At 38.5% G+C, this 27,968-nt stretch overlaps 2 protein-coding genes across 6 annotated transcripts in view; one reads left to right on the top strand and one right to left on the bottom strand.

Moving 5' to 3' along the window:
* Nucleotides 1-6,747, bottom strand: part of WDR25 (WD repeat domain 25) — an 87,503-nt gene extending 80,756 nt beyond the window's left edge. For 2 of the 4 annotated variants that reach the window (XM_032691964.1, XM_032691962.1), the window contains exons 1-2: nt 6,650-6,747; nt 2,703-3,478 (exon numbers count right to left, since the gene is read on the bottom strand). In XM_032691964.1, the coding sequence (XP_032547855.1) occupies nt 2,703-3,419 (717 nt within the window). In that variant the 5' untranslated portion in view covers nt 3,420-3,478; nt 6,650-6,747. Of the gene's footprint in view, nt 1-2,702; nt 3,479-6,649 lie in introns of those variants that run through there. The other 2 variants (XM_032691966.1, XM_032691965.1) reach the window with 2 other exon arrangements.
* Nucleotides 6,748-6,917: 170 nt separating this feature from the next.
* WARS1 (tryptophanyl-tRNA synthetase 1) lies at nt 6,918-27,886 on the top strand. Of its 2 annotated transcripts, XM_032691967.1 has the most exons (12): nt 6,918-6,972; nt 7,651-7,673; nt 11,090-11,296; nt 12,190-12,397; nt 16,732-16,840; nt 17,308-17,427; nt 18,037-18,219; nt 19,538-19,638; nt 20,879-20,991; nt 22,054-22,227; nt 25,395-25,535; nt 27,234-27,886. In XM_032691967.1, exons 3-12 carry the CDS (start codon nt 11,183-11,185, stop codon nt 27,390-27,392), a joined length of 1,422 nt encoding a protein of 473 aa, XP_032547858.1. In that variant the 5' UTR covers nt 6,918-6,972; nt 7,651-7,673; nt 11,090-11,182; the 3' UTR covers nt 27,393-27,886. The 2 variants fall into 2 exon arrangements, with proteins under 2 accessions (XP_032547858.1, XP_032547860.1); XM_032691969.1 differs by lacking the exon at nt 7,651-7,673 and having other exon boundaries at nt 6,920-6,972.
* Nucleotides 27,887-27,968: the final 82 nt, after the last annotated feature.

Below are 27,968 nucleotides of genomic sequence, written 5' to 3'. Positions count from 1 at the left end.
CTCTGTGTCAAAGGGGGGGGTGGGTTAGGGATGAAAATTTAAGAGGAAAACATTTAAGCACACAATAACAGATAAAATATACAAAACTGGCTAAACACTACACAAATTGCATACAACTATAGATCTCTGATTTAAGCACAAACTATCACAGTCATATCAACTTAGACAGAACTCTCAGTTCTGAGAAATCTTCACTAATACTGGACTCTTCAAAGGATAAATGTCTTAATTCATAGGCTGAATGTAAAGACTGAATCCAAGACATTTACACATAAAACTATTCAGTCACAGTTATTCATATGACTAACTCAAAGTACAGAGTTTTGAGGCTCTGGATTGCCTACTGTCTCTGATCATATAGGGATTTTAGACTTCTAACTGTGCTTTGAGTTTTACCTTAATCAAATGTTGAAAGTAAATAGTGCAAACATCCTGATTGTCTGCATATTCCCATCAGAGGTAAAGAAGACATGCATCCACTGTCTGGACTTAAACTAGCAATTCCAAGCAGGTGTTGTGGGAAGAAAACAACAAAAAAGGTAAGCTGTGGGAAGTTAAAGGACGAGGGGGAAAAAACAAGTACATCTGCATTTTCAATCAGTTGTTTTATGCTTAGACCAGAAAATGGGCAACTTCAGGCAGCGGTAGACTGCAAATAAATCCCCAAAAGATAAAGCACTGCTGTCACAGTCACCAGGGATTTATGGGCTCATGATCCCAGAAAGTGAGGGGAATTGGGCTCCCAACATCCCGGCAATCCTCGATGCCACCGCGCCCTCTGCTGGCCGGGATGGTCTGTGTGTGACAGCGCAATAATTAAAAGGGTCACCAGAAAAGAACAGTAAGAAGCACCCATAGATACCTCTCTACAGGCTACCTTTAAAAATATAGAAGTGTGTTTTCATATACTGCTTAACAGTCACATTATTACTTCAGTAATTTTTTTTTACATTCGTGTGCTCTGAAGCATTGACAACATTAATACATTCTATTTATATTGAATTTCCAAGGTTTGGGGAACCTAAAGCAGTTAGATTTCTTCAAAAAACAGCCTTACTGGTTAATGACTGCTTCCAAGCAGGGGTGGTAACACTACTTTACAAAAACAATCTTTCTTTCTGCTTAGAATACACAACAGACATGCCATTATTTTCATTTTTTAATAGTTTTACATTGCAATAACAACTTTGATTTTAGATTGTTTTATATTCAACACATACATAATTTCACTCAATAAAATGAGGTTATACTGTGTTACAACTTCAGACAAAATGTCAAACATATTGAAATTCAGAGGTGGTGTAAAATAGTTTTGTACAATCCAAATTTAAATTCCCGCTTACCAAAAACATCCATCAGCACTTTTTTTCCTCCAAGTTAATGTTTAAGACAAAGAAGTTAAAAAGGCTGGGAAAAGATGGAGGAATTCTATCTTTCCTAAAAGCTCAAAGTATTCAGACTTTGATGGTTTGATACATTATGCTGACTACAGAACCAGGGAAGTCATTATAACTTAAGAGAATAAAAGATAAACAACTAGGAAGAGAAAATTTTACGCACGCTGTAGATCTGGGGTTTTCTTTTCTGTGACCACCAAGTGCTTTAGTAGACATCTGGAGACAAAAGCAAAAACTCTGTCCAAGATTCAAGAGTACTGCTGCTTCAAAGATGCAAAGGTAGCATATATTTCACAGGGCCCCATGGCAAAACTCAGGAAAGAGGAAAGGAAAGACAAAAATTCTAAGATAAGAAAGAAGTGTCAAAAAACCAAACTAAATGGAATTCCATTCCCCACTAAAAATTAAACAGCAAAATAGTCAAAGAAAAAATTCTCAATTTGAATAAGAGAAAGACTCTTGTTTCCTACATTAAATCAGAATTCAAATTCAGTTTAAGTTCTCTCCTTTGGTTTTAGAAGTATGCTGGTGCAAGGGGTGTTCTGCTGTTTGGTCTCTGTTTAGTAGTATTTACTTAAAGTCCTAAATTTTAGAAGCAAGTTTTAAAATAATTGTGGCTGCTATGGTAAATACATCTTAGATGCAACAAAGCATGCCTTCCACCAGAAAGGACACTTGCTGTATGGTCTTATGAAAACTATGTTCCTGCGTAAAACCATTTCAGAGGACTATTATTTGAACCCAGAGGTGCAATTAGCCCTATGTCTGGGAAAGCATAACATACAATACTTTTATTACCCATTTTAAAAATAAAAGACTCATTGGACTGACTAAATTAACAAATCCATCTGACCTCCTCCAAGCAGTAGTCAAGTAGGCCTGCCAGAAAAGTTCCTCAAAATATTATTCCAGTACTGGCAGTCAGTTGTTAACTGACTTTGGGAAGGATCTGTATGCAGACCATAGTGTTTATGGCCATTGTGACAAAACTCTGGTACAGATCATGAGAAATGACCTAGTAGAAACCTAACTTTTTAAGGTCTAAAACACTCACATGACTAATTCAAAAAAAACCCGAAACAATACACCAAATTCCAAAGTAATGGAACTAACTGTGGGTATAGTGAAGAATTAGGCTGCAAGTTCATAATAGAGTCTTATACTTCAAAGCATCTCCTTGAATTCTGAATACACTGGAACTGTTAAAACACACACAGGCAAGGATGTTATTTCCAGAAGAGCATTCTTTAATACAGTATTTTTAAGTTTGATGATTGAGCCACAAAACATCTTGTTTTACATTACCTTGACTGTTTTGTCCATAGAAGCTGAGAGAAGCATGTGACTCTGTTCCCGTACAGGACACCACTGGATTTCATTAACAGGGCCACTGTGTTTAGACATATAAAATATTAAGCTTTTGGGGACTTCAGTTGATTTATATTTGGATACCAAATATGGCTTAATTAATTCAGAGGTCTTTCTCGAAGTCTGCTCTCCCAATACACCCAGTTTAACATCACAAGCTGAGCTACCTCTCTGATCAGATTCCTTTGTTTCGGGCGTACTGGAACTTTCTTGACGCAATCGTTTGGGGATATATGGTCTAATTCCTTTTATGGCAGTAGCACTGTCTTTATGCATTCTCTTCTGGGAAATGCCATTTCCAGAGTTTGCTGAAGAGCTTGAGGTCTGTTCATAGTTTCTGTAAGGCATAGATAATGCAGCATGGCCAGGGTATGCCCCCCTAGAATAGGGAGATGTCAAGTCAGTGTTATTATTCTGTGCATAAAGCTCAGGGGGATCTTCACAAACAGTGCTTGTGCCAGAACTGCCACTGTTCTCCGTAGGGTGCATTTCATATGTAGATTTTGTACCCAAACTACCAGGTGCAAAGTGCTGACGACAACTCACAGAAGACCTCTGAGAGCTTATTTGTGTGCCAAAAGCTTGGGGAACTTCAGTCTTCTCAGTTTCTGTCTCAGAGTCTGAATCTTCATAAGCAACCAGTGATGAACTCATTATGGCTACACACAGCAGACTCCAGAGATCTCAGTGCTGCAATCCTCCAAAATTATGATCTAAAATAAAGAATTGATTATTCAGAGCACAATTCATTAAAGAGTCTACAATATGAGTAACTTAGGGATGTAAATATGCCTTTCTTAACAAAAACCATCAAACCTTTATTCCTATTTATCAATGACATTTATTCCTCTATTAAACACATCTGTACCTTCAATTACACAACGCCATTTGCCTCCAAGCCCTTTGCATACATTTTTAATGCACTGCAGAAGTGTACTTGCATACCAGAAAACAATGAAAAAGAGTATGAAAAGGAAAACAATCTTGCAATATAAATAATGCAAATCACTTTACCTTACTTGCAGTATCACTTCTCCTCACACAAACACAAAAGAAATTAACTAATTTTGTAGTGGTTTGGTATGTACATTTATAAGAATACAAATACTACAACTATTTTGGAGTCAGCCTGACAATACCTATTTCTTAACAGTACAGAGGACTTAAAAGAAGTGTGTAGGGGTTCAACTGGCAACTAAAAAAGTGAACACATTTTTGACCCATTCAGCAGTTGTCGCAGTATGAGGAAATTTTCCAACCATATCCATTAAGTTCCACACAGCCTTTAGTTTTACACAACAGACATAACAGAAACTACACCAAATTCACTATTTGCATTTACTTACAGAAAAATAAGAGCACAGATACCTTTACTGTGGAATAAGGTTTTTCAATGTGTCTGTGAGAAAAATCTCATGCTGAGGCTGCATATGTAACATGCTGAATAACTCACCCTCATAATAATCCCACCAAGATTCTTCCAGTAATTTGGATTGAGCATGTGGAATATAGTTAACTACATTCAAACAACTGATGTGTCTGCAAAGTAATATTTCAACCTCTGCTGTTCAGAGGCAGAAAGTACTGCCAAGATCGATCAAATGGGACATTTTATTTCTGCTTTGTTTCCTTGGCCAGCTGTTAGCACTCATTATGTTGAAGAGATTTAACCCACAACACTTTCAGAGCAGCTACTGAAATTCTTGGTTTACGACAGTGAAGAAACTGCCCTCAAAAGCATCTTGATGAAAAAGAGAGTGATGCATGAAAGTCAATATCCTTATAAGCATTTGCAGAATTGATGCCACAAATGTAAGTCCTACAAATTCTCCTGCAGGAGTAGTGCTCTGGAACTTGTAAAGATTATTCATTTAACTTCAGAATTAAATGTATTTGAACTAAAACAACTATGTTTCACTTAACCTACAGAAGTGTTACGTGACAGGCTATTATATTCTGTATGCTGCTATGAAATTTCCAAGCATAGATCCAGAGCAGAAGTACTTATTAAGATACATACATTCATCACATATCCTTTCCAAGATAGGTGATCAAAACATTTAACTGGAACAAGGTGACCAACATTTTAGCACATAAAAGCAACAAGATCTCCCTCTAGAGGACATTTTGTCCTTATTTGAAGTTTAAGATAGCTATAAGTGTCAGCAAAAAAGAGCAAGGAAAAATTCTTTTTTTAGTAATACAGCTACATTTATTACAACAACATTTCATTTAAACAATGTCAAGGAAAAAAATAAGTAGCATATCAAGTAAACTTGACTAAGAAATCAATTCAAAAACGGTAAATTGAAGGTTTTAGCAGTAAATTGGAACATCAAATAAATAGCAGCTTTGAATAACTGTATTGAGTGGTTACTGTTTATACTGCAGTGCTAAAAACAGGGCCCAGTCACATGCACCATTTCCAAAGAATGAATACAGTAAGAAGTTGACCTCTGGCTAAAAGCTATAAACTAAGATACACAAGTGGATTGGGTTAGACTTGCAAAGCTACTTTATTTGTTTTAACACAAAAAAACTCAAGCTGAGATTCAGAACCAAGTGCACCACAGTGCCGTGCAAACACCAGGTTAAAAACATTTCCCATGAGATACTGCAAAGAAACTGTCCCATTACATCTGGCCAGCACAAATCCATCCCACCACACACATCACCCATACGTGTCAGTACTTTTGTAAAACCAATGCATTTCTCTAATCTAAAGACTTCCCATCAACATCTGCTTTTAAAGCAACACCACCCAAAGTTTCTTACCTTGCCCTAACTAAAGAAAAACGGGGGGGAGATGGAAACCACAAGGTACTTGATCAGGAACACTGTAACTAGAGTGTGAATTTATTAACGATATATGATTTGCAATGTGCTGAGCTAATAATTAGAGAAGTTCATAGAATTTCAGTTTTAATTTCCAGACGGCTGATTTCCCTGAACACGTTGACCCAAGGAGCGTTCAGTCTGTCACGCACAACGCCCCACACCCACTGAGTGATCGTGGATGCTGTGACATGGGAGCAGAGGCAGCACCGCAGGTCCCTCCCGCCGGCCCCGGTGCGGTCACACGTGAGGCATCGCCACCCCCTCGGGGCTGCTTCCCCACTCCCGGTGCCCCACGGCCCCCAGAGGGGAAGAACAAAGTACCGGAGAGCGGAAGCCACAAAGATGATGAGGGGTCTGAAGCTTCTCCCTTATGAGGGGAGACTGCAGGAGATGCGCCTTTTTAGTCTGGAGACTGAGAGGGGATCTCGTTAACGCACATAAATATCTCAAAGGTGGGTTCCAAGAGGATGGTGTCAGGCGCTTTTCGGTGGTCCCCAGTGACAGAACGAGGAGCAATGGCCATAAAACACAAGAACTTTCACCTCAACACGAGGAAGAACTTCTTTACATTGAGGGTGGCAGAGCACTGGAACAGGCTGCCCGGGGAGGTCGTGGAGTTTCCCTCTCCGGAGACATTCCAAAGCCGCTTGGACGCGTTCCTGTGTCACCTGCTCCAGGTGACCCTGCCTTGGCGGGGGGGATTGGACTGGATGATCTCCAGAAATCCCTTCCAGCCGTAACGACTCTGTGCTTCCGCGAACACTACTCCCCCCACCACCCCCCTCCGGTATCCCCGGAGCAGCCCTGCCCGAGGCAGCGGGTCTGGGCACCGAGGCCGCCTCCTTGCGCTCTCCCGTGGAGTCGTAACCTCTGCACACACACGCACGCGCGCGCGCGTACTCTCCCCGCAGCCCCGGACGCCGAGGCCTCGTGGGGCCGGGAGAGCCCGATATCGGGACAGCTCCATCCCGGGACCGCTCCGGGCAGGGACAGCTCCCACCCCCGAGGGACCCTCCACTCCCGCCGCCGCCGCGCCCACAACTCACCTGCAGGGCCGCCGCCGCGCCGCTTTTAAAGGCGCGCCGGGTGGAAACAAGCAGCCCCACTCAATCAGTTCCGCGCGCCGTATCCCCCACGCCAGGCCCGCGCGTTGGGAAGGGAGAAGGTGAAGCCGCGGCTCGCTGAGCGCGCAGGGGCCCTTCTTCCACCGCTGCGAGCGGCGGGGAGAGCTCTTCCTTGGGCTGGGGGCTGGAGGAGGAGGGAGGGCTGTGGGAGGCAATGGTTCCGGGGGGATGTGTTTCCCAGTCGGGAGGCGTGGTAGCCGTGCCAGCGTGGGGGTGATGCAATGGTGGAGAGCGAGGAGCGGAGGGTGAGGAGGGACGGGAGGGAATGGGATATAATGGGATGGGGCCGCGGGGATGGACTCTCGCGAGCGGGAGAGGGGCTGGCTGGGCAGTCATTGTCGCCCCCGTGAGCGGTGCGAGGCGCTGGGCGCGAGAGGTCTCTGCTGGGCACGTTCCCTCCCTCCCTCCCTCCCTGTGCGAGGCGTGGATGGGCTGGACGGCTTTTCCTCTACTCCCTGCGGCCTCCGGGGCTACATCGCCAACGCGTCGGGACAAGATGCCCTGGGAAGGGAAGGGCAGGGTGAGATGTCCAGGCCAGAGGAAAACGCGTCCCACCGCGGGAAGGGCAGAGCCGGCCCTGGCCGGGCAGGGTGTGGTAGGGAATGCTGCAGGGCTCAGGGAACGCTGGCGTCCTGGGTCATTTGGTGCAGACCCGTTGCTAGACAGCAGCTTTGCTCATAACAGCTAGTGTATAGTAAAGATTCACATGGACTTTCTTCAGCTGACAATGGTTGAGTGGTCTTCTTGTCATCTTGGGGAGTCATCTTACACTCTTTCATTGTAGTTTCATATTTTCATTGGTGTCTGTCGTGACTGGTAAGGTGGGTCTTCTACAAAATGCAGCCCGTGTTGGAATACTTCTCAAGGTGTGTTTCTGTGTGGGTACTACCTACTTTAATTTCCCTTTTTTGTTTTATTTGCAGGAGGCAAAACAGTTTCCAGGAACGTAAGTGCTGTTAGACTTACTTCCACATTCTTTCATTTGCTCATGGAAGCTTTTTGTGGACTGCTGTGTTACTGTTGTCTTTGGAAGTCTTGATGTACCTTCATAGGATGTTTGTCATGAAAGAGCTCTTCTTAACATAATGTGAAGCCCTGCTCTTTAATTCTCGGGTCCCTAACTTACCAAATCAGATTGCAAACAGAGAAAATGATCATAGGTCTGTGATGGTCATCTGGTGGGAAAGAGAGCACTTTTCTGATAACTTTGCCAAGGATTATTTTTGAGCTTTGTCTCACAACAGTTTAATGTTCTGAAACGGACACAGGAGCCGTACCCATTACAGATTACCTGTATTGCATAGGTAGACAAGGCACACAAATCTTGGCTTTCAAGTTCACACCATGAAACTAAGGCTTTTAAGTTCATTTTGTATCCTGGTCCCAAATATCCTAATAGCCCATTCTCAAATTCCCATGTACCATTTTTTTACTCCAGATCTGTGGTATCTGATGTGTCCGGGACTTTTAGTTTTCATAATATCAATAAGAAAGTGAAGAAAAAATTCCTGATAAAATGCTGGATATCCAAACATTTCTTTTAAATGATTCACAGTTGCATTTATGAATTTCAAAAGATAAAGACCTGTAGTGCACATTACTGAATTCCTGGCTTGAATAGGGACAGTACTGAGGTAAACAGAGATAACTTTTATGTAGCAGTCAATATGTTTTGCATTTTATAGTCATAATATCTTCGTATCTTCTTGCAGTAACTATATTACTTTTGTTACTTCCTAATGAAAATCTTCATTTGAGATTCTTTGCTCATCTTAAATCCGTAATATTCCAAACATTTTAAAGAGTTCTTTCTGGTTAATGCTTTCCAGCATATGTATTCAGTTTCAGCTGTCATTTCAGCCTTTCTGAGTGGAAGCAATCTATCAGTAACAATGTCCTTTCAGGGATTAAGTTAAAACACCAAATCACAATCTGTTCTACACCAAAGAAAATTCTTTTTTATATATTTTCTATTTTTTAAAATTTGAAGTAAATATAACTGGCATGTTTGTACAGAAAGGGTGCGTGTTTATCTTCCTAAACATTTTGTAATATGTCTTTATTCTACACTTTCTTTTCCACTTAAATATCTTGTGCCTATGAAAAAATGGAAAGCACTTATATCCAAATATAAGAAGTTATTAAACTGTAGGAATGCATCAAAGAATTGTTTGATCTGCGTCAAATTAGGTTTTTTTTTAATTACACTGTCAAACTGCAAAAAGTCAAGCTTGAAGGGATTGAGATTAGGTTAAAAATTTAAGTATTACTGGTGACACATTAGTCTTATTTTAGTCAATTATGCAATCTAAATATGGTATCAGAGTTAATAAACTAAGCAAATCACATTAACAAGTGGATGTATACACTTCTCAGTTTTCTCAGGCTATTCAGCTGAAACTGAAATATGGGAATATTGCAGCTGAGTGACAAACAAAGCCTTAATCATAGGTGTGTTTTGGTAACTAGCAAGTTACCAAATTGACCTTCCTAAGTTTCCTAGGCAGCTGAAGGCTTTTTACAGTGGCAGTTTAAATATATGCTGTGTAAATATAACCAAGGTTGTGATTAGGCTGATTATTTTGTAGAAGGAAGGCTTTGAAATACTGTGGAACAGCTAAAGCAACTATTACAGGCTTCTGTTTCTTTTTTTTTTCCTGTTACCTCATTTTAACAGCCACAGGTTTTACGATGCTTCCCTGTGTACCTTGTGATATGTTCCTCCCGATGGATTCGAGTTAGTTGCAGTTCCACTTACAGTGTTATTTTTCTGACAGATGGTGTCCTCCTTACATATTCTCAGCACTAATTTTCTTCTGTGTAAATATGACAAGCTCACTATAACCACAACCATAAAAACTCCCTTCCCGTTTCAAGTTAATGCTTGTTTGTCTTCAGTTCTCAATATTTAAGCAGCACGATGCTTGAATTTTTACCAAAAGAATATTCAGAGCATATATAGCTCTAAAGACCTCATCATTTTGTATAGAGATCTGCTGAGCATGAATAACTTTTGAAAATAAGGATTTTTAAAATAAGGAATTACACCTCTGCAGTTGAAATGAGTGTTCACACGTGGCAGGTTGATAACAGGTTCACCAGATTTGTTAGACATAAATAAAACTCTGGGCTTTTTTCAGAGGTTATCTGAAGACAATTTGTAATTTTAGAAAAATCAGAGGGAGAAATTGCTGCAATACCATTAATTGCTGTGACACCTTTATGGGAGGTATATGTAGTAAGGTATAAGGTAATTCAATGCAATCTGTGTTACAGGGGTTTCCTGACTTGCTAATTACTGAGAGGTGTTCAATGTATTAATTACAATTAAGTACAGCAGAGTTTATTTATAACATTTTAGAAGATAACTGATAAGCCAAAGACCAAGATTTTTCTACTGTAGAGTGAAAATAATTTTAATGCATTTGGTAATAGAAACTATGCTTATCTAACATTTTAACGGCATTATTTTACTGTGTTAGTCCACTGTAAACTATGCAGTTGTAGTTCTGCAAAGTCACAGTCACTGATAACTAATAGACTGCTAAGAAACTTTCAGATGATGTTATTGTTAATATATAGAACGTTATAGTTGTTAGTCTGGGAGAGAAGCCCGTTTGTGGAGGCATGGGCACGCTCTGTGGTAGGAAGCTGCAGTGATCAAGGGATATGTTGGACATAGGAAGACTGCTGTGTTATTAGTCGCATCCAACACCTCATTTTAAGCCTTCTCCTATTATTTTTCCTGAGTATTTCTGAGAAACACATAGTTCTGCAAATTTACAGCCTGTTACTGACCCAAGGATTCTTTAGAAAGCAGCATTTCTCACTAATCATCAGTGTGTTTATAACCTGTGCAGGAAGGCCATAAAGAAGATGAGTAAGCTTTTCTCTTGTATATCCTTCTTTAGTCTGAAGTACTCTATTATATATACTAAGACAAAATTCTGTATCATAGCTATAAAAATTTCATCATTCAGAATTTGACAGGGTATCAGCGCAGGAACATTAACTAATCAGGAATCAAATAACCTCTACCAATTGTTCTGGGTTGCTCTGGATCGTACATATATTCAATTACTTTTTCTTTTGACAGGAATTTGACTTTGAAAAGGTGTTCTAGTGTTAAATATGTAGACAAACAACATGAACAGTGATCTCTAAATTTATTTGTTACTCCTGTTAGTCTCAGTCCATTTCTGTATGAAACTGAAGCTCATTGTGTTAATATCTCCACATTTATCAATTCGATGTGAATAGAATTTGGTATGGGGTCAGTATAGTGTTTATATTCTTATTCTGCTCATCTGATCTTCAAGACTTACACAAAAGAATAAAACACAATGCTTTTTTGCCCTACAGTTCTCCTTGTTGTTGCTGCTGTTTTGAATCTACAAGCCAAAGAATTGGATAAATTTAGTTGTAACTAAACAGATCTTTGTGCAGTCTGGCACAATGGCTGATAGTCTGAACTGTGATTTGAAGTCTCTGAGTCCTCTTCAGCTGTTTGAAAGAGTAACTGAACAAGGAGAGAAAGTCAGAGCATTGAAAGCAGGAAAAGCACCAAAGGTATTTGCAATTTCATGTTTTGAACCTATTCTTTTTCAGTTTAGGTCTGTCTTTGAGTGTTGAAGAATATGATTGTTCTGAGATCTATTTTGCACTGTGATAAGAAAAATTCATGTTAAAAATTATTTATGTCCATTTCGTGAACTGTGGCATACCTGGAGCAAGGTAGTCACGAGCAAGAGCAAAGTTTTTACTCTTCTAGTAAGAACATAGGCTAAGAAGTCTGCTTCAGCCAGTTGCCATGCTATGTGATAGGATCCAAGTAAATTTATATTACTTCCATTCTTCCCTGGTTTTAGATGCTTCATGCAAATCTTTTTCTCCAAACATTATTGTAAGCATCAGCAAATATGTCTTCCTGTAACTGCACTGACAGTCTCTGGTTAATCTCCCTTAAATTTAGTAATTTGCCATTACTTTTAAGTTCCTTATTCTGTCCTCACTATGTTGGCAAAGAGAGCTCAGTTTTAATACAGGCTCTCTTAGTGTTATTGCCTGAGGGAGTAAGCCTTGAAAAGTGGGAGTCGAATAAAGTGTTGTTCTGTTTATTGCCTGCATGAGATTTTACAGTACCTTTATATTAGAAGGGTCATAATCATAACTTTTTGTTCGAGTTTGTCTTCAAATCTGTCAGTGAATTGTAATGAATAAATTATTTCCAGGTGAGCCACTAAAAGCATTGTAAAGTAAATTAGATAATAATTTATATTTTATTTAAATATCTTAGAAGTTTATGCTTAAAGTGTTAAGATGAAAACATTTAAATAAAGACTTAGAGTTTGTGAGTGATGCAATTCAAGTCAAAGCATGGATGCAGGATTTTGAAAGGTTAAGATATTAATATAATTGTCTATTTTAAGTATGGTAAGCAGGTTTTTTTTTCCTTTATTCAGGATGAAATTGATGCAGCAGTAAGGATGCTATTATCATTAAAACTGTCATATAAAACAACAACAGGACAAGATTATCAGGCAGGCTTGCCTCCAAAAGATCTTGTATTAATAAACAATGGTACAACTAAAGAAGAGGATGAGGATTTGGTAGATCCCTGGAATGTGCAGACGTCGAACGCTAAAGGCGTGGATTATGACAAGCTCATAGGTATAACTCTTCCTTCACTGCTACTAAGGAATTTATGTAAAGTGATCCTAATGACCACAGAAACAGCAAGGCATCATAACACATCCTGATCAATACCATCATAGGTAACACTTAATTTATGTCTAATCTTAGCATTCCCATGTCTGAAGAATTTGCTGTAGAAGATGAAAATGTCCTAGGTGGGGATTTCCTATGAAAGACTTAAAAACTTTGCAAAGAACTTTTAAGTTCAAAATGATGTTTTACTTGCAGTTGGATTTTTGGCATAAGGACTATTATTAGAAGTTGTGTTAATGAAGATACTGTGACTATCTGCATCTTCAGTGGCTGTGATGCAGAAGAGCTAGAGCCTAGATCATTTTAGTCAGGTTATAGGGTTCTTTCTGCCATCTCTTCATATCCCTTATGAATTAGGGAATGCAGGAATGATCCAAAACTAATGCAGAAGTTTATTAAGTATGATGACTAGCATCCAGCCAAGTGATGGCTGGAATGGAGGAGTTGCAACTCATTCAAAAACATGCAGTGTAATGGAAAATGTTTTAGACAGGAGTGTTACAAAACTTGCAAAGTTTTGTAATTTAAGAAACAGAGGTTTAGTTAATTTCCTCATTGGTTTCCCAGTTTGCTGTTTTAATAGCTTGTTTGAGTCTAGCATAGAAACAAGTGAGAGAGCTATTCATTATTTTTTCTCTTTTTCCTTTTTTTTTCATTATTGTCAACTTTCAATTCACATTTAGTACCTCAGTTGTACATTGCTGAGGTCTGCTTAGTAGCATGTTTCTGACAACAGAGCATCCACCCTTATGTGGCAGTAACCATATATTTGCTTTTGGAAGCACAGTTGCTTGTGTCAGCATTCCTTTAACTGATGTTTATTGTAAGATCATATCAAATGTATGTGCATGTTGGCTTAGTCTGCAGAAGGTAACAGGAGAAAGAAAAAGTTGGAAAGGGAGAAGTGTGCAAAGAAAAATATAGGTTAGTGGGAGAGAAATAAAAAAATATAATTATTAGAGTCTAGAAGTGGGCAAGATCTGTCATCATCTTGCTACATGCATAGGAGTTACAGAGAAGGGGGGTTGTTTTCTTGGGAGAAGGGTTCTGAGTCTTTTAGAAAAGGAAGAAGAGTAGAATACTTGTGTTGGCACAATCTCACGATCATCCTGCAAATGGCCATCGTGACTTCACTGTAAGTCAGTTCATGCCCTTTTTTAGCTGTGTATATGTGTGTATGTATTTTGATATTCCCTAGAGTGGTTTTGTTAACCTAAAGGGTTTTTACTTATTTTTTGCTTATTTGGCAAATTTGGTAGATGAGTCGTTTTGCTTCTTCTAAGTGATGTGTTGGAAATTTTTGAGAGTAGAATGCTAGCCTAGCCACTTCATGAAGTGAAGGAGTTGCTGCTTCTTATTCATAAAGCTATTTAGGAAGGCAGATTCTTTGTGAGAGCCTAAAATGTTTTGAACATTCAAATAGAACGAAATAGGTCAGGAAAAACTACCCGTTTTCTTAACAGGAAAGATGAAGATGGGCAAAGAAAAGGAAGTTGTGCAATCTGGGAATGTTTAATAAAAGTTATTTAGGCATTTCCAGTTAAATGTTCTATATATCAGAGAGCTTTTAATCACTCTTTACAACAGGATGCAAAGATTTCTAGGATGGCTAGTCCCAGTTACTCTGGGATATTCTCATGTTTTCTGTTTCTGTAAGATTAGCCTCTTAGCACAGTTGCTATTGTGCTGAATCAAACATTTTCATGCTCATTTGGTCTCTTTTTAGCATTCATCCAGATTATAATTATTTTTTCCACTTTGTAACACATTTTATTTGATAGGAAGAACTTCATTCAGTAATTAAGGCTTACTTAGGAGAAGCAGATAGGTTAACACTGGAAAAACATAGGGATTAAAGTTGTCTTTGCTGAATCGTGTATCAACATTTATGTTTTTTAGTGACATTTATTTTAATGATTCCGTGGATGAGCCAGTGCTTCCCTTTTATGAAATCCTGCTTGACTCACCTGGAGTGAATGAAAAGTTGTAAGCAGGAACTTGTTTCCCATTGCATAATGCTGTAGACACCATGATGAGTGGTATGGTTGACACACCTGAGGGACAGGATGCCATCCAGAGGGTGCTGGACAATTTTGAGAAGTGGGTCCATGAGGTTCAATGCAGCCACATGTAAGGCCCTTGCACCTGAGTCAGGGCAATCCCAAGCACAAATACAGGCTGGGTAAAGAATGAATTGAGAGCAGTCCTGAGGAAAAGGATTTGAGGGTGTTGGTAGATGAAAAGCTGGACATGACCTGGCGCTGTGCACTTGCAGCCTAGAAAGCTCAACAGCATCCTGGGCTACATCAAAACCAGCGTGGCCAGGAGGTCGAGGGAGGTGACTCTGCCCCTCTGCTCCTTGTGAGACTCCACCTGGGGTACTGCATCCAACTCTGGAGCCCTCAGCATAGGAAAGACATGGACCTGTGGAGCAGGGCTGATCAGAGGGCGGGAGCACCAATTCTGTGAAGACAGGCTGAGAGAGTTGGGGTCGTTCAACCCCAGGAGAAGGCTCCAAGGAGACCTTATAGCCCCTTCTAGTACCAAAAGGGGCTACAAGAGAGATGGAGAGGGACTGTTTACAAGTGCTTGGAGTGACAGGACAAAGGGAAATGGTTTCAAACTGAAAAAGGTTAGATATTGGGAAGAAATCCATTGCTGTGGGAGTGGTGAGGCGCTGGCACGGATTGCACAGAGAAGCTATGCAGAGAGAAGCAGGTTGCACAGAGAAGCCCCATCCGTGGAAGTGTGCAAAGCCAGACTGGATGAGGCTTTGCACAACCTGATCTAGTGGAAGGTTGGAGATTGGACTAGATGACCTTCAAAGGTCATACAATCACAGAATGGTTTGTGTTAGAAGGGACCTTAAAGATCATTTCTTGCCTCCCTGACATGGGCAGGGACACCTTCCACTAGACCAAGTTGCACAAAGCCCCATCCAACCTGGACTTGAAGGCTTCAAGAAATGGGGCATCCACAACTTCTCTGGTCCATTCCAACACAAACCATTCAATGGTTCTGTGATAATATGCCTAATTTTACCTCGCATTTAGTAATTAATTCCTAATAACTTCAAGTTTAATGACTATATACAAAGCCTTGTAATAACAAGTACTTCTCAAATAAATTGAAACAGGCATAGAGGGTCTGGAATAGCAGAAATGCTTATGTCCAAGTTGATCTTCAAATTAGATGCATCACCACTCTTCTTCTCTGTCAAGGCTGAGTCAGTCTTCTTTCAGTGTGGATTTCTGATTTTTGTTTGTGAAAGGCTGCAGTGAATAGTTTAAATAACAAAACAAAAACCTGTTCACATAACAAATTTAAACACACATCCCCATTTTCAGCCAGTGTAGGAGAGGAACTGCTTCTTCCATCCAGACATGTGTCTTATAACCATGAAATTTGCTAGTGTAATCTCTCTTTAATAAGGTAGTCAGAATAGGTAGAGCTGGGTATTTGGTACATAAAAGATTCATCTTTACATCCAGAGTCTCTGTTTTGTTCTCTTAAATACTTTGACATTTCCAATAATTATTAGTGCAATGTTGAATAGTTCTAATGCTGAATAGAGCAGAATAGTAGCAAAGAGTAGATTTTTGTATGGATTTTTTTTAACAAGTCTAAGTCATAGAGCATTGACCTGCTTATTAGGGTCCAAGAATTATTGAGAATAGGAAAAATACTGCTATTTCACTCTATCACAACCTTTCCTTAACCACCAAGTTGTAAGTCTTACTTGATTGCCATGAAGAGCATTTAGGCACTACCTTTGCAAGCCTCTTGAGGGGACCAGTGTCTGTAATCATATACGTATTAAAGAAGAATTGAGTTTGCAGAAGGGTTTGGGGTTGAGAAGTGAAAGACCATGTGGTCTGAGCAGAGAATTTAGACATCAAGAGAAAAATATTCAGAGCCTCAAAGGCATTTTCATCCTATGGCTTAAAGAGGCCAAGTTATTGACCTAAATGTGTTTCTTTAACATGGTTTTTTGCTTGGAATATCAATACTTCTGCTGTAAGGAGATTACAATTGTAATAATTCGTGGAGGGAGCAATATTACATGTGAATGGACTGGGCCTCCTAGCATAGAGTTTTAGTACTGGAGATGTCTGTTGGGACTTCAGGCAAGAGTCAAGAAAATCTAGCCATTTTACCTGAGACTTGAAGAAGGAGATGTGTTTTTAACTTAACCTGCATTGGTATGCCATTGGTAATCCAAAATCTGTAGCTATGCTGTGCTTATTTTTATTTTTTTTAACATTTTATGACTATAGTTCGATTTGGCAGCAGTAAAATCGACACAGATCTGATCAATCGAATAGAAAGAGCTACTGGGCAAAAACCTCACCACTTTCTACGTAGAGGAATCTTTTTTTCTCACAGGTAAGTTTTTCTTGTATTAAAATTTTGGCCTGTGGCAGGTAGCATATTTCAGATAAGTGCCTGAGCATGATTTGGGGCACAACCTCCACCAGAGGTCAGCCAAGCTGGTTGTTTGAACCTATCTGGGAAATGATTCCTAGCTGGTTTACTAGGCCTTAGAGGTTATTATCCAATGAAGTAATTTTAAAACTTGCGCAATTTTCATTTTAATTTCCAACATTAAATTTTAATTTTTAATTTAATTTTTCTTTGAGGGCTTTTTTTTCCCTGTGGGGACTGAAGGAGACAATGCTTTTCTGAAATTAAAAATGAGGAAACTTGAACTTTATTTCTGGGACACTCAACATACTATATTTTATTTATAAAATTGTTTGGCTTTGAAAGCACTCAGATTTTGAGTAGAAGCTTTTTGCTGTGGATGTTTCTTCCTAAACAGTTGTATCGCTTTTTCTCTGTTCCTTCTTTAGAGATATGGACCAAATACTTGATGCTTATGAAAATAAGAAGTCCTTTTACCTCTATACAGGCAGAGGGCCATCCTCTCAGGCAATGCATGTTGGTCATCTTATCCCATTTATGTTCACAAAGTAAGCCATTTCTACCATTTGTATTGATCAAAGCATTTTTTTTCGAAGGAAACATTGAACATGGTTTAGGAAACTGCCAAAAGGATACATTACAAGGAGTTCTGATTATGTGAGGTGAATATTAATGAGCTCAATTCAGTCTTACTTTTTCACTAAAATGATCATAATCCCTGCATCACCATACAGCCCTTTTCATTGTTCCCTTAGCCCCGTGGCACTCCTTAGAATTTTTGTCGTTCTTAAAAACAAGATGGTGATGAGACTCAGTAGCATTACTCTGTAATGTGTGTGGTGCCTGCAGCAGCAGGACACAGAGACATGGGGCTCAAAAAGCTAAAGCCTTTTTGAATTTTGGTTCCATGACAACTGGTGACTGCTGTCATATGTACAGGAAACAATAAATGCGAGGCTTTTTTCCAGGTAAAATGTCATTATAATCTCTATAAAATGTTTCATCTGCTCACATAAACATAATTGCATATACATACAAAGGAAAGAGAAGCAGATCTCTTCATATATTTTTGTTTAAATATATAAAAATGTTTTATCTGTGTGACTTACATCTTCATATTAACTTATTTTGAGATAAAATCTCTCTTCTTCTATTAGGTGGCTGCAAGAAGTATTTGATGTTCCCTTAGTTATACAGTTAACTGATGATGAGAAATATCTTTGGAAGGACATGACAGTTGAGAAAGCATATGAATATGCTAAAGAAAATGCAAAAGACATCATTGCATGTGGTTTTGACGTCAATAAAACCTTTATATTTTCGGATTTAGACTATTTAGGGTAAGTATAAATTTCTTTAGGCCATTGTAATGAAAAAAAGGTGTCTGGATTTTCTCTCCGGCTCTGACAGTTGGCAATGTTTTAATAAATGTATCTAAATTTGAAAGCTTCAAGGCAAGTGTTAGAACACTTAAAATAGAAACATATTATTTTTTCTGCTGTCTTAACTTTTTATACGTACTATTGTCATTCTCCTGAATAACATATGAACAAATACTTGTGTGTGTAGTGCTTAAATTATGAAAAATATATTAAACCAGTTGAAGTGAAAATACCTAAACCACCAAGAAACTTCCAGATTGTTGTTTGGTTGGGTTTTTTTTTTAAGATGGCATCAAAATCTTTCAGGTGCATTTACACTTTATCTGCATTAACAGAAGGCATTGCAACAACTTGTTGTGGTCAGTTATTTTAATAATACACCATGAAAGATTATTCAGTAAAGTTTAAAGAAGACTTAAGAAAAATAAATTGTTATTGAAAACTGCCATCTCAGAAGGAAGAAATTTTATGGCAGAGTTCAGAACTGAATCTGTGGGCTTTACTCTTCCATGTGGGGTGATGAGCTTCCTTAAAGACTTGGATGAGAGAATATGTTTTAGAGACAAGCTGTGTAATGTACAGAACGTGGAGCCTACAAAGCAGTTTTGCGTCTTTGCACCCCCCTGAGTTTCCTGTCTTAGCTAAGTTGCTTTAACACTTGACCCAGTGGCTGAAGGAGGGCAAGTGAGAACTGCTGTTTCTTTTCCTTCAGCTCCTCAACAGAAGTTAAAAAGGAAGAAGTTGCAGAGCTACTTTTGATTTGGAAATGCTGCTGCTGTGTTTAGTGACAGAGAAAGTCCAACCAGGGAACTTATCCTGTAGAAAATTAGAATCTGGAAGATTTGAGCTGCCATTCCTTCAGGCAGCAGCAGTGTCCTGTATGGGATACACACTGAGGATACCAAGCAACACAGAAGACATGATCTCTTTAAGTTGCCTGAGTTCACAGAGAAGCATAAGTGAACTTCAGGCTCCGTGAGGCATTTTGGCACCATTTCCAAATCTAAATGTTTCTGGATTTAGACAGTTACTCATGAAAAAAAATATTTGTAGTAAATATTGGGGAAAGGGAAGAACAAATTAAACTTTAAAGACTTAAAATTCCTGTTTGTAAAAAATTCTCTAATTATTATCTTAGTGGGCCACAAAAAGTCTGAAACTATGAGATTTAATCCTGCAGGTTTTTTGACATTCTCATCTTTTGTAGTCAAAGTTTCTACATCCACTTTTTTGCTCTTCTCATTTTATTTTTCCACTTTTTTTTTTTTTTCCATAGGACAAGTCCTGGATTCTACAAAAACATTGTCAAGGTTCAGAAGCATGTTACCTTTAACCAAGTGAAAGGAATCTTTGGCTTTACAGACAGTGATTGCATTGGTAGGAAATCAAATGAGTTACAAGAAACAATGCTTACTTTCACTTTTGATGGAGCTATTTTAAGTAATAGTTTAAGGAGATTAGTACTGCATTCATGAAAGAGGCAGAAAAAGCAAGAAGATCATGTTTCTGGACTGATTCTGATTCTGTGATATTATTGTGGTTCCTTCAGAATAGAAGATCTTTACAGTGAAATTTCTAGCATGCTATTTACCTTTTTGGCCTTAGTAACAGCAAAGTACAAAACACTGATGTTGAAGGGTTTGAAATAGAGAGCTACTTTTTCTTTTTTGTTTTTTTGTTACAGTGACTGCAGCTGTAGTCAGTTATGTCTCCTAGAAATTTCTATGCCAAATTTTCAGAAAAAGTTTCATTAATACACACAGGCATATACATAGATGAAAAAGTGTTAGGGAGCACTGAAAAGCCTAATTATCAATGTACTGGGTAACTGCTGTCTTCCATTTACTTCACTACAATTACAGATTTCTGTCACATTGGCAAAAAAAAAAGATTCTATGTAAAGATGTCATTAAATCCTTGGTGTTCCTGAGCACTAACATCATTTTTGTTCAGTAGTTATGCCAGTGTCAGCTTTTCAGCCTTCCCTGTAACCAAGGATGAGATTTCTACTTATTTTAACAGTTCTCATAAAAGTTAGTATTGTGATAATGACTTCATTACATGTTTGCAAAGTCTGCTATTTGCTCTCTCTTCTGAATTTTGTTCAGGGAAGGATATTGGCCATCCTGTGATGAAGCACTGTATAAAAAAGAAAACTAGACACATCTGAGATGCCTCCTGAGTCCAATGTGAATATAGCAGTGATTCTAAGGTCTTAGAGGGAAGCTTGCTTGATAAGTGATTCTGTAACCATTCCCTCACAAAGAGATAAAAAAGGCAGGTCTGAGTGATGACATAGTCAATTGTATTTCTGGAAAGGGTAGATAGTTCATCACTGCATACTCTCTTCATCATTGAACTATTTCTGAAGTCTTTGTGGTCACATCTTGCCTTTTGTCATTGGTTTCTATGTCAGTTGAAGGTTTGTTGACATCACAAAAGGTAAAGAGGAGAAAGTTTCCTCATATAAGGCAACATTGCTTGATAAAGATAGATCTTGGTATTCAAGTGAGTATCCAGATGGTTCACTTGTGCATTTTACATATTTCAAAAAGCTCTCTCTATTTATCACAGCTTATGTTGACTGATTAGCTTTTCCAAACATGCTGTTTTCTAGGTAAGATCAGCTTTCCTGCTATTCAAGCTGCCCCATCCTTCAGTTCATCATTTCCACAGATCTTCAGTGGCAAGGAGAACATTCAGTGTCTTATCCCATGTGCTATCGATCAGGTAAGAAAACCATATTACTTGATTAGGTTTTCATGATTTTGGTTTTGTAATGTACCATTGAAGCTTCCTGGTGATATTTCAAAGCATCTGTAAAACATTCCTGCAAGCACCTTTCTGGGATAGAAACTGGAAGATCTAAAAGATGAGAAGACAAAGGTTTAACCCAACAATCATGGATTCATGCATTACTACTTTTTGCCACTCTTAGATCTCTCTTGATCTCTCCTCAATTCACACTGAGCTGACATCTATGAAAGCAAAGACAGTAACATCTATGCAAAAGCATACTAACATGGTCGTAGGAAGAAACTTTTGTCCATCTCCATGGTAGCTAGGACAAGATGGAATGAGCTCAACTGGCAGCATAAGAGATTTCTGTTGAACCATGGGGAAAAACCTTCTCTCAGTAAGAATAAGGAAGCATTGAAATAGTTTGCCAGAAAGGCTGCAGAACCCTTACAGTTCAGTCTGGAAGATGTGGGGAGCTGGAAGAACATCAGACACAAATGACAGTAATAGAGTCTTTAAGTAAGTACTGTTTCTAGGAATCAAACGCTGCACTGTCTGACTCTTTAGCTATGTTAGTCACAGGGACAGTCACTGGAAGGTGGTGTAAGTTATTCACCAGCCACAATATTATGTAGTAATATCACAGTTGATTTAAGTCACATCACTGTGACAGAGCACAGCACTGCCAGCTTCATCACTGATTTAGTTCAGATTCTCTACTGGTTATTAAAATGCTTTGGGGGGAAGCTTCCATCTTAGTCTGCATCCATCTCCAGGCATGCTAAGCATAGTTTCCACAACTATTTGTAAAACTTTGTAAATATGCCTGTTACTTGAGGGAATCAGAGTGTACAGCACAACTATGGAAAAGAAAAAAAGAAATTTTGTTTTTTGTTCCTCTGAATGAACTAGACTGGAAGTAGGTTCTGAAACATTTCATGGCTTGGTCCGTTTTTGGTTTTTTGACATCACCTCTTAAGGCATGAATGAGTCAGCACTAATCAGTTTTCAAAGTATATTTTTCAACTTTATTCTGTGCTTTTATTGTTTTAGGATCCTTATTTTAGGATGACACGGGATGTAGCACCTAGAATTGGACAGCCTAAACCAGCCTTACTTCACTCAGTCTTCTTCCCAGCCTTACAAGGAGCCCAGACCAAAATGAGTGCTAGTGACCCAAACTCCTCCATCTTCCTCACTGATACGCCCAAACAAATCAAGACAAAGGTAAGGACCTGCAAAACCTGATAGCACAAAGCTTTATAACAAAAACGAGTGGTGGTCATAGAATCATTTAGGTTCAACCATAAACCTAACAGTGCCAAGTCCACCACTAAACCATGTCTCTAGGTACTGTATAAATATAAATAGTCTTCAGTTTCATCCAAAACAAATGCTGCAGATTTCGGCCCACAGCTCCTAGAGACAATGCTCTCTCTGCCTGACACTCCCTTGATGTCCTTGGTAGTTGTCTGACATTACCTTCAGTGGTCCTCACAGTTACAGCAGTTTTTTAGTGTTTTATTTGAATGTATCTGAATCCTTTTTCCCATACATTTCATGGCAAAGCATCTTCAGGAACTGGCCAAGTTATGCAAATTTAGCTAGACTATCAAATATGATCTTTTGCCTTGCCAGCTAGTCTGACAGTACAAACATTATGTTTGTTTTTCTGGTATCTGCAGAGCAGTGGTGTAAGAATAAGAGCTGTGGAGGCTCCTGCTCTTAATATAAATATTATGTTGCCATAGTTTTGAAATCTAACAGGCCATAATGTAAACCTAATAAACAGCTCTTTCTCTTGACTTCCTCTCCATGCTGGGAGCATCAAACCTTGCACAGTGTCAGTTCCAACACAGGTCAGACCTTTCCTGCTGCTTAGGAATCTACTTCTGCCAATTCACAAATAAATATTATGTTGAATTGAGTTTTAGAAGGGATATTTTCTCCTATCTGAGTGCATTCCTAGTGCCTTTTCTAGTTCAAAGGAAGAACCCTCTTATCTGATGTCAGAGGATTAGTTTGTAAAAGATTCATCTGTGTTTTGGTATTTAAAGAAAAGGAAAATCAGTCTTTGGGAGAGGATTTATAGGCATGATACCCAGACATGAAATAACTGTCAAAACAAGAAGAAAAGATGTATATGTAGTTTCTTCTGGGGAGGCCTGGATTAGTTCTTTTATGGTTGACAAACCTGTGTATAGGTCAGACTCTTCTACAACCATCTATAATGATTCATTCTCTTTGGTAGAAACTGATTAAACAGTACTGTTTTGAAGAATTGTTGTTCTTCATGTGTTTGGATTATAAGATTATAATAATTCCAGTTTATTTGCACAGTTACAGAGTTGCTTTAAAAAAAAAAGCTGTGATTTCAGAATATAGAATACATGGTTAATGGTAATATTGGTAATGTTCTTCCATGTGTTTTTTCCTGGCCAGTAGCTTGTAATCTGCAAAGAGATCCAAGATGCTTTATGTCCAGTTCATAAATCCTAATTCTACTGTCTTTAAACTACTTGAAAAATAACAAAATAATCCTAGCTACTTAGATTATAAAAGGTATAAAGAAAAATCGTGAATGATGAAAACTGTTGAGTAATGAAGGACAAATTGAGATTTATTTCAGCCTCTGAAGCCCATGAGAAATGAGTCTTTATGGAAATAGAGCTTGAGTGAAAGACCAAATATTGTTTTGGGCAATAAATAAAAAAATAGAGTATGAAAGGTGACTTCTGGTCATGGATGAAGGTTGAAAAGAGGGTGATACTGCTGCATAAAAAAAATTTACTGCATGCAGCATTTTTCAGGTTACTGGTACATTGCTAAGTAATTAAGTTCTGAACTTACAGGTAATATAAGATGAAAAATTACTATATATTGGGAAAGGCTGAGAAGCTTCTGGGTAATCCAAGGAGATGAATGGCAACATTTTAATAAACTATTCTTCTTCCACCTGTCAGCAAATTACAGCTCAATTACCTGTTAGTTTCCCTAGAAAGTGCTATTTAGATTCTATATCTGTATTCAAGCATTCAGGGAAATTCCATGCAAAAATTCAGTGAAATACTGTAGATAACTCATTGAAACCCTGAGTCAATTAGTAGGTGCCAGAATGTTAAAAAAAATGAACTTGAAATAATATAAGAAACATTTTGTGTAAAACAACAATCTTCACCTGATAGAGAGGAAAAACTGTAGAGATGAGGAACATTGAAAAAAGTTCATACAGACTTAAAATCTACTAAGGAGAGAGGTCAATTCAGAACAGTATGTAAAAACTTAGTTTTATAGATGCTGAGACAGCTATTCAGGATATCCTACAACATAAGAATAGATGTAATGTGGCAGATGGCAGTTCACTTTCTTAAAATATTCATCAGTGCATCATTTTTGATTGTAATTTGTTGCCACAAGACATCATCTGTAACATGGTGGTTAGAGAGATTCAAAGAAGTACAAAAAATCACTAGACAGTCACACAAATAGTAGGAATATTCATAAATTGTAAATATATAGCAGCTCCTAGATACCAGAACTAAAAACAAAATCTACTTCGTATGCAAATGTGTTTCTTGGCAGGTTGATTATGCTATCTCAAAAGATACAAGAGCCAAATGAAAGCTCAGCATATGTTCAAAAAATACTTTTTTCCCTCCTCCTAGCAATTTATTCTCTTTGAATTTTTAGGAAGATTAGCATCCTCAGAATTCTGTTTATGTATAAATGTATAAAATAGGCTGGTGTCCTCAGAATTTACCGAGAATGGGATTAGCAAGTACATCTGTTCACCAGTACAGTTCATCTGCCTGTAGGAAACTGCTTAAAAAGAGAGGCAGGATGTCAGCAAGTATTCCATTTTTAGGCTGAACAATAGGGCATTGGTCTGATTTTAGGCATTCTAGACAGAGTTTTGTAATCTTTGCTTTCTCTTGCTTTCCTTTTATAGCAAAAGAGGAGATTAGGTTCTCTCTAGGTTTTCTTCAGAATTTTCCATGCCTCCTTCATCCTTTCAAAATTAATTTCTTGATGAAGTAAATATCTTTTCTTACATGAAGTACATTTCCTGCGAGCACAAATTCTGTCCAATAGACAACAGCTTCAGTGAAAGGGACTTAAAACTTTTTAGACTGAGTCTTGAGTGGATTATTTTTAATTTTCACTTCATTTTTGTACTGATTATTCAGTCTGAGGTATATGTGTGTAGCCATTTTTCCCCAATGTGTTCTGATGATCTCCTTTTTTCAGTCCTGAGGCTCTGCATTATCTTGTCCCACTCACCCTTCAGTTAGTCCTTAATACAGAATCTGGAGGATCATGATACACCTCTGTTTACAGTAAAGTAATCCAGAATTTAATAGAAATTATACCATAGCATCATCATATTGTTTCAGATTAACAAACATGCCTTCTCTGGAGGCAGAGATACTATTGAGGAGCACAGGAAGTACGGAGGGAACTGTGACGTTGACGTGTCTTTTATGTACCTGACATTCTTCCTGGAAGATGATGACAGGCTCGAACAACTGAAGCAGGTAAGTAGCCAAATTGGAGATAGTGTTGTTCATTCCCTGCTGTGAGGACAAAGCTGTAACCTCAGCCCTCAACAAAGCTGTGGCTGAGTCCTCCTGTGAACCTTCTCCCGGAAGGTACTTCTGGTGTTATTCTTGTTCTCTCTATCCCTCGCAAGCGTCAATATTAGTATTTGTTTGTTTGCAATGTTCTTTCTCACAGGCCAATCTATCTCTTCTTAAAAAAAAAAAAAAAAATCCCTAGTATTTTCATAAGCATCTCCAACACTGTATAGGACAATATCTTCCCTACCTTTCAAGTTAGGTCACCTTAGGATAAGTGTTGGTTTAATTGTATAATACACTCTGCCTGTTCCATATTGCAAGGCACTCAGCAAAACTAGAAAAGCTCATGTCTAAAGCTTGCTGGTTTATTATTTTTTCTTATCATCACAGGAAATGTAATAGCTCCAAGGAATTGATTCACTGATCCCAAGGAAAAACTGCTTCATATAAGTTGCATTTTCCTTAAACCTATCTGGCTGACTTCTGTCCCCAGGGTTGACAGCAAGACATTTCACTTCTCTTCATCACCAATACTAGGTGATGTGTGTTCTCTAGAAGGCAGTAGATAACACCCATGTCACACTGGTTTATGGGCTTTCTCCTGCTGGGAACAGCTGCAACAAAGTTGAGAGCTGCAGATTCTTCTCCAGCCCCCCACTCTTTCCCACACGAGAGCAGGGTTGGATAGGTATTAATTCCCATGCAGACTGTTGGAAATTCCTTATGGAAATCTGGAGCACATTTGACTTAACGAGCTTCTTTTCATTAGTCTCCAGCCACTGCAACAGTATCAGCCTAACTCTGCTGCAGAGCACAAAGCCTGGCCCACAGCTTGCAGCTCACTGCAGTGGTGCCTCAGAACCTGATTAGAAAACATGAACTCGCTGATTTTAGTGGCATTAGTGGAACAGTTTCAGTTAAGGCACCAGAGGAAGCTTTCAGGCCCAAAAACCCACCACTGAAATTGCAATTCAGTTAATTCTGGTTAACATATTTTACTGTTGCTGAGCAGCACCTTGAATAGGTGTTACAAATTACTTGATGACATGGGGATGTAAGATTATCATGTTTATTGTCGTTTCAAATTATAGTTGAACTGCCTCAGCTGTGGTTTGTAGCTCTTAGTCTGTACTTCTAGCTAAAGCATTTCAGTATCAGAGCAATGGAATGAATTCCCAGCTGTGAATATGACTGTTGGTGTGAACATAGATTCTGAGTGTCTTTGCTGTAAAAAGGATATTTCAATCACATCTAATCTCTTACACAAATGTAATGAGAAAAAAAATATAAGAATTTGTACCTCTCCTTGCAAAAAAACAGCTTAGAGTGACTGTTTATTTGAACTGGGATTCTGGGGAGGAAAATAAGCAGTTTCCTGCAAGTAATTACAGGATTTCCGAGTTAAACTTGTGAAAGAAGCTTATTCAGTCCATATAATAACTTAGGAAAATGCCCAGCTGCCTTAATCTTTTCAAAGGCAACAAGCAATTTTACAAGTTGCATCTTCAGAGTGATACCACATAATCTTCTAAGGCATGTGCTTATTTTTAAGACATCCAAATCTGTATTTGCTGGTATGAGGCTTTTAAAGAAATACTGGTCACTGAGTCTTTTTGTGAATAGCACCATGTTTAGCCACCAACACTTTCTTGACAGGCCTACACCAGTGGGGAATTGCTCACAGGGGAGCTGAAGAAGGTACTTATTGAAACAATGCAGCCCTTGATAGCAGCTCATCAAGAAAGAAGGAAGCAGGTCACAGATGAAGTTGTGAAGCAATTCATGACTCCACGGAAGCTAGCCTTTGAATTTTGAAGAAGTGTGTATGTAATTTAGCACTTGATAATGCAAAACCAAGTAATTGTTGTCTTCTGTTGTATGTCATGACCCTCTAGTTATGTACAGCCTGTAATCAGTGTTATAAATAGTGCTTTTAATGAGTTAATTATCATGAACAGCAAGGTGCAGAAAAGGTTTAAAATTGTATCTATTTAAAATCAGAATATATAAGACAGAATTGATCAGTCTTGCAGAAAAGCATGTATGTCAGCACAGCATTGTATTTAAATGTATTTCATGTTGAAAATATAAATAAAATTTCCATTTGATGATAAAGGCTAACTTGGAAATTGTTTTAAATATGTTAGTAAGAGGTCATATCTCAAACCAATAAGTAGTAGCTCCGTTTTCTTTTGTACTGTGTACCTTGGTTTACTAGACTGCATGTTCTTTTGGGCTACTGGGAACATGCTGCACACAAAAAGCTAGTTAGTGTTACAAAGTGGGACATCTGTGAGTTGAACACAGGAGAAAGAATATCAGTCTTGTTCTGCTGTTATCTTCCTGTTTGATCTTGGGCAAGTTGCAGAAATCTCACTTTACTTTTGTTTC

Source organism: Chiroxiphia lanceolata, chromosome 6 (assembly GCF_009829145.1).
Source record: "Chiroxiphia lanceolata isolate bChiLan1 chromosome 6, bChiLan1.pri, whole genome shotgun sequence".
Classification (NCBI taxonomy): domain Eukaryota; kingdom Metazoa; phylum Chordata; class Aves; order Passeriformes; family Pipridae; genus Chiroxiphia; species Chiroxiphia lanceolata.
The sequence above is the reverse complement of the archived record's forward strand: the minus strand, read 5'-3'. Positions and strand labels throughout refer to the sequence as shown.